This window comes from Pteropus vampyrus, unplaced genomic scaffold (genome assembly GCF_000151845.1).
Source record: "Pteropus vampyrus isolate Shadow unplaced genomic scaffold, Pvam_2.0 Scaffold1, whole genome shotgun sequence".
NCBI classification, from domain to species: Eukaryota; Metazoa; Chordata; class Mammalia; order Chiroptera; family Pteropodidae; genus Pteropus; species Pteropus vampyrus.
The window spans coordinates 2637892-2644449 of NW_011888782.1; the positions used below are offsets into that span (position 1 = coordinate 2637892).

At 39.5% G+C, this 6558-nt stretch overlaps 1 protein-coding gene across 1 annotated transcript in view; it reads right to left on the reverse strand.

Annotated features, from left to right (window-relative positions):
• The window catches only part of NEK11 (NIMA related kinase 11), a 225262-nt gene that overhangs the window by 128697 nt on the left and 90007 nt on the right, over positions 1 to 6558 (reverse strand). Inside the window, exons 9-11 of the mRNA XM_023527662.1 lie at positions 5726 to 5911; positions 3485 to 3578; positions 553 to 660 (exon numbers count right to left, since the gene is read on the reverse strand). Of these exons, the coding sequence (XP_023383430.1) occupies positions 553 to 660; positions 3485 to 3578; positions 5726 to 5911 (388 nt within the window). The remainder of the gene's footprint in view (positions 1 to 552; positions 661 to 3484; positions 3579 to 5725; positions 5912 to 6558) is intronic.

A 6558-nucleotide genomic window follows, 5' to 3' on the forward strand; every position in this document is an offset into this window, starting at 1 on the left:
GAGAGCCTAACATGACTCTACATTCAACTGTGCTTCAAGATTTCAAAGCACAAATTCAGCCAAGCAGAAAATGCCTGCTAAAATAAAAGGCCCTATAATTTAGGGTCTAAAAAACAAAACAAGAACTCTCCTGGATGCCTCAAAGAGTTTTTATAACCCGTTTAAGTGGTGACATAGTTAGCCCACTATCCCCTAACTTTGATTCTATCTCTGACAACTACTTTAGAAATATAAAGTGGTTTGCTTCGGCTGGCAAGAGAGAAGGAAGAAGGAATAGCGAACAGAGCCCCAGTGAGATTAGGAAGAAATTAAATCATAAATATGTGTATGGGTGTAGACAGGAACATTTTCCTCTTCCTTTTCTCCTACTTTATCATGTTTTTCTTTAGCTTCTTGCACCTGATGAATTCAATTTCTTATGTTTTATTTCATCTTTTTCAGCTCAGTGATGCCTTTCCTTGAGTGTTTGGCTTCCCGTTTTCTCCCTTCTTTGTTCTCTAAATATCATTAAATCTGCCTCGCTCTTGTGCGTGTGACTATGATTAAACTTGCCTCTTCTCTGCCTGGCTTTCTCTCTTCATCCTCCTCCTGGGGTGAACAAGAAAGGCTTTCCTCAGGTTGTTCCTCCTTTTCTTCCATTCCCATTAAATGCTTTTTTTCCTAAAGAGATTATAAGAAAGTCTATTCATCGGTGGCTTTTCCAGGTCTTCCTTCATCTGAAGGTGAGCTGCTGCTTTTGAGGACCCCAATTTCTGACAATTAGTAACCAGAGTGTGCCCCTGGACTAGCATCATGGGAATCTCCAGGAAGCTTGTTAGGAATGCAGCATTCCAGACCCCATCCCAGAGCGATCCAATCAAAATCTTCATTTCAACAAGATCAATAGGTGATTTAGGTGCATTTTGAAGTTTGAGAAGCCATTGTCCAGTAGCTTATATAAGCCATACGAATTTGGAGGAGGGCCAATCAATTGTGGACCTGAGAAGTCAAAGGTTATCCTGAAGAGGAAGAGGTGACATATGGAAGAGAGAAGGTGGAATGCTTGATGGGCCACAGGGAAATGGCTGATGTAATTGCACAAAAGAGGGCAAGAGACGTGGGGGCGCTAAGCAACCCCGTCTGCAGAACTGAACCAGCTAAAAGAGGTTATTATCTGCAAGAGCCACATATCAGCCTGGAGCATTTCCCGCCCCCATTGATATGGAAACTTAGGAAACATGCTTCTGGAAAGTTCAGGGCCAAAGATGCTGGTGATACTAAATCTTAGAAGATCAAAGAATGAACCAACATCTCTGGCTAAAGCACCATCAGGCACTTCTCTCCTGCTCCTCATTCTTTGCTGATGCAAAGGGGATAGAACTGGGAAGGTATGAGTTGGAACTTCATAAAAATCTTTGTGACTTTCTCTTTGTCTAAGTTGGGCCAAGACCTGGACTCTGGCTCCCGTATTCTATGGCATAATACATAGCCAACAAAATCTCCTGAGAGTCAGCCTGCATTATAGTCTCAGCCTTAAGTTACTTGAAGATCTCCCAATGACCATGGTTTACAGGAGGGACAGGACCTAATATAGTGTAGTTGTTTAACATTGATAATAATCACATCAGAAGTGAAAAAGAACACAAAATGATTATTTTGAATGGCCAATGATGAAAAGCAAAAAAGTTAAGTAAATATTAGACACTAAAATGTAAGATCATATTTGAAACTACTTTTTTATTTGCTATTTGGTAATTCCACAAATAGTTATTTATATTATTTCTTAATTAGGGTAATGTTGTTAATAATATATAATTTTTGTGTGTACAAGATTATAACTCGACCTCTGTGTATTCTAAAAATATTACTATATCCAATCTTAGGAGATGAAATCCCTTAGGAGCAGAGATCTCTGAACATTCCAGAAAAAAAAAAAGTCCCAGTTTCTATCAGTAGAGTGAACAAGTAGTGTACACATATTGGCAAACACAGAATTCTTATCTCAGACTCCTTGTGATCTGTGGGAATTTGCAATTCTCAGTCCTGCGGGCAAGAAAGCTGACAGACCTAAGGAAGACAACCCGCCTCCATAGGTTATCATTTCAGGGCCTAGAAAGTGTCCGGAGAGCTGAAGACAGGCACTCAGTTCTCAGAGGGCATCAAGTGGTGGCATCAAGACCCTCCTCCGAGTAGGGATGTGACACTACTGCTGACTCCATGCCCTTCGGCCAACAATTCTCATACACCAGGTTCTGTGAGCAGGAACAATCCCACCACCCACCTCTCTGGGGCCTGCAACAGATCCCACAGCCGGCTTCCCTTAACAGAGTGGGAGATGGGTAGAGAAATGGGTCGGGAATGTGGGGGGATTGAGCACATATCGCTGATGTCCCCACATTGTCTGCTAAAGGGTCCAACAGAGGGAGGCTCTTCAGGTCAGAGAAGTCTGGGCCTCCCATCTTGTCCAACTTTGGGTTTTCAGAATGCTAAAGCATTCACAGCCACTAAATAACTAAGAACAACTTCTCAGAGGAATGCAGAAAACAAGTGTTCTTAGGCTGTGCCTGGCCGAGTGTGGGCACAGCTACAGGGCCCTGCATACCTCAGGACTTGGAGCCCTCTGATTACTGAGTTACAGCAGAATGAGCATCCTCAGACTTCAAAAATCATCCCCACAGCCTCAGAGGGCTTGGTTCTTCCTGATAAAGGGAGGAGTCTCCCTGAGATGCAGGGATCTCCAATGAATGAACAAACAGAATTTGAGACAGTAAAGTTCTCCATAAAAATGACTCCTTCCCAAGACACTTTTACTGGAAGAGCTCAGAGTTGGTATTAATGTCTATTGTGCAAACACGACCCTGAAAAAAGACTATTTTAAGTATCAGAGCCTACACCAAATCCTATGGAGATATTTTAGCCATTAGAGAAAACAGTATTTGTTATCCAGGGGCTTGGCATGCAGACGACATGAATTTGGGGTGCATGTCATATAAATCTGCAACCCTATTTATTATTGGACATCTATGGTAATTTTTCAAAGTTTGAATGGGATTATTAACACAAGATGGGATATGGAGACAAGATAAAAAGGGAAAGAATAAAAAATAAGTCAGAAAGAGAACAATGAACTAAAGAGATAAGGCAACAATAGCGTGGCTGAAATTCAAAATTAGATATACACACATTTGTTCTGCAAAGTCATACTTTTAACTCATCGATTGTTCATTCAGCACTGATTAAGTTATCTTGTACACAGTAGGCACTCGATATTTATTAGATGAATCAATCGACCCACCTCTAAGTACAGCTGCTTTGATTAGTGGTCACTAACTGTTGGCCTGCCTTCTAAAGTGAACCCCCGTACATCTTCCCTGGAATTGGGCAAAGTTGATCTGGATGCTTTTTTCCCCTACCTTGTCTGTTTTCCTACCCAACTGGCCACATGAATCTGAGAAATCTGTAGCAAAAAAAGTTTTTACGTAAAATTTAAAATAAGAGTACTTACATGGAGTACATCGACAGTTAGCTGCTGAAAGTTCCGAGATCTCAATTCTTGCATTCGTTTGTTATTTTCTTCATATTTTTCTTCTACAAGCTTTCTACAAATTTAAAGCAAACATAGAAAAATAGCTGCAATTTGCTAAAACTGCATCTGTATTATACAGGTAAGTGCGATCCTTGGTTCGACAGGCCAACTGAGGTGTTGGGAAGCCGGGCCAACAGGTCTTCCTCTCATGAAGACGTGTGTGCAGTGCAGCACCCACTTTATTCCCTCTTAAAGCACAAACAAGGATATTCTGGCTCCTTATTCATGCCTTGAATTCCTAAAATGCAGCAGAAGACAGTACTGATCCCTGTGTGTTCTCTGTGATGACAGGGGTGTGAGTTCCTGACGCCCAGCAGAGTGCTTAGCACATACTAATAACTCAATAACTGCTTTCAGAATGAAACAAACATATAAACAAGAAAAGCAGAGCTATATTTCAAAGAATTTATGGAAAAGAATATGAGACTCACTGTGGATGGGAATTTTTCTCAAACACATTTTCTTTTACTATAGGAGAGTTAAATTTAATAGATCTGCTACTGAACTAGAAGATTTGAGTTCTTGTGATTACTTGTGTGCTAATTTACACCTAGATTTTTTTGAAAAGTTATAGAAAATCCCAGTGGTCAAATTTTCCAGTCTATGAAATGAATTTATTATAACCCTATTGATAATAGAGCCGTTTTCCAGCTAAAATACATAACGACTCTCAAATCCCAGAAATAACAATTAAAAACAATTCAGATGTAAGTCATTCATAAAATCCAGACCAAACTTTATTTAAAAGGCATTGTCTTTAATAAGAAAAATATAAAATGTCATGTAGAAGATCTATGACTTTCTTTTGCTTATGAAAAAGTCTTAATCTGAAAAAAATAATTTGTAATGTGGGTGTAAGTAATTAAACAGCTCCTTTAATCTGTTCCTGTCAGAGATTTAATTTTCATTTTACCCTCAACCAATGACATAAATCATGATAACCTGGAGATATTGCCGTTTCTGAGTCATTAGAAATAGATTTAGGGAGTTGATGCAATGGCTCAAACAATTTATGTGAACACATGTTATCTCAGTATAACATACACTCAATGGTTTGCAAAACCCAACCCATACTGGCCCCCAAGATCAGATTGTGTACCTATCTTCCTATCTGAACAGTCAATGATCTCATATGGGTAGCTTGCAATTGGTCATCGTGGAAGTATTGACACCACAGAAATCTGCAAACAAATCAGCGGTCACTCTCGTCCCCCACCCTCAACTCACCTCACAATCCCAGAGGTGGTGGTTAAACATTGTAAGCACACTACTAGCCCTTGAGCACTATAAAGGAATCCTTTCCCGCATTTATTAAAGACAGCATGTCTTAAGGAAAAATAGTCTCACAGATTCTTACTTGGTTCACTATGATATTCACTGTAAGTACAAGGACACCTCTGAGTCATTTTTCAATTACATTAACAAGGTCTCAGATTGAATAGATTTGAGTTTTAGTTCTTTTCTGTCTCTTGTTCTTGGCTGAGGCTTCTGAGCTACCAAAAAGTTGGCAGAAGAAGAAAGAAGAAAAAAATTAGAAAATTGGATAACCTACCAACTGCAGAATCAGTCTTCGAGAAATTGGAATTCTAGGGCTCTTTGGAATTCCCCTTTTTCATGTAAATACTCTAATTACTAGTACTGTCTCTTACCAGCAGCACTGGCCTGAGCATAGACTTTTCAAAGAGCTTCAGTTGACAGAACAGAGCTCTGTTTCTAAACTTCTTTCTAAGGCCAACAATTTCATGGCAGTACCTTCTTCTCCCTATAGATAAGCTTAGTTTCCTGGCAGAGGGGATACAGCAAACATTTAGGGAATGAAGACCCATACTGAAGTCACCTTTTCACCCTATCACTGGGGTAAGTACAGAAGGTGTCAGCAACAAAAAAACTTCGTTTGGAGACTGATATTTTTATCACTAGCAACCTCTTCAATCCTTCTACACAAGACTGAAATCCTGATATTAATAATGCCTGGTATCCAATAACCATCTATGGCTCAATAACCATCTTTCTAGGGAACGAGTGAATAAACGAACAGACACATGTGTAATGAATATGTGCATTTTGATTTCTTGTTTTGGTTTTGCTCTTCTTCAGCAAATTCCTTTGGAGCCGTGGGAAGTGGCCCACAGCCGGGTACCCCAAGGAAAGGCAGCTTACTTCAGTTTCTTGGCTTTCTCATCAGCTGCCTGGAGCTTCCTGAGCCGCATCCTTTCTCTCGGTGTCATTTTTTGCACTTCAGAGAGCGCCCGCAGAGTCTGTAGGTGAATCTTTTTTTGCCTGGAGAAAATAAAGATTCCCCACACAGAACACATCCCAAACATACTCAGAGAAATTAAACAAATATTTCACGAAAGCATCATTATACTACTGAGAAGGGAAAAACATCTCGAGACAGGCCAGGCAAAAACTAATAAAGTCTGCGTAGGTAATGAGCCAACTAGGACTGTAGTTAATTGGCAGTATTTTTCAAATTAGATTTTTGTTTAAAAGCAAATTATGTACTTTCCAAATTTCTGCTCATTTCATTGCCTATGAATGGTTTTCATAATGTAAGACAAATTAGGATCTTGGCCATTAAGAAGGAAATAGACAGGCAGACTAATTTGACCATGCGGATAGAACACAATCTTTGGAAACAGGCAGAGTTTGAGTCCCATGTCCACCAGCCCTTAGCTCTGTGGCCTTGGGCAAGTAAGTGACCGATACTCTCTGAACCTCAGTTTCCTTATCCGTAAAAAATGAGCTATTGTGAGTATTATATGAGATAAGGTATATACAATGTCTGACACATAAAAAGTATCAAAAATGACAGCATTATAATAGCTAATTTTTATTAAATGTTTTATATTCTATTCTAGGCTTAATACAGTAGGTATTTCACGGCAGCATGGCATAGCAGTTAATCATATAAGTTAATAACATTCCCTGGGTTCAAATCCTCTATGCCCTTGGGCAAGTCACTTAATGTCATTATTATCATTAAAAAAAAA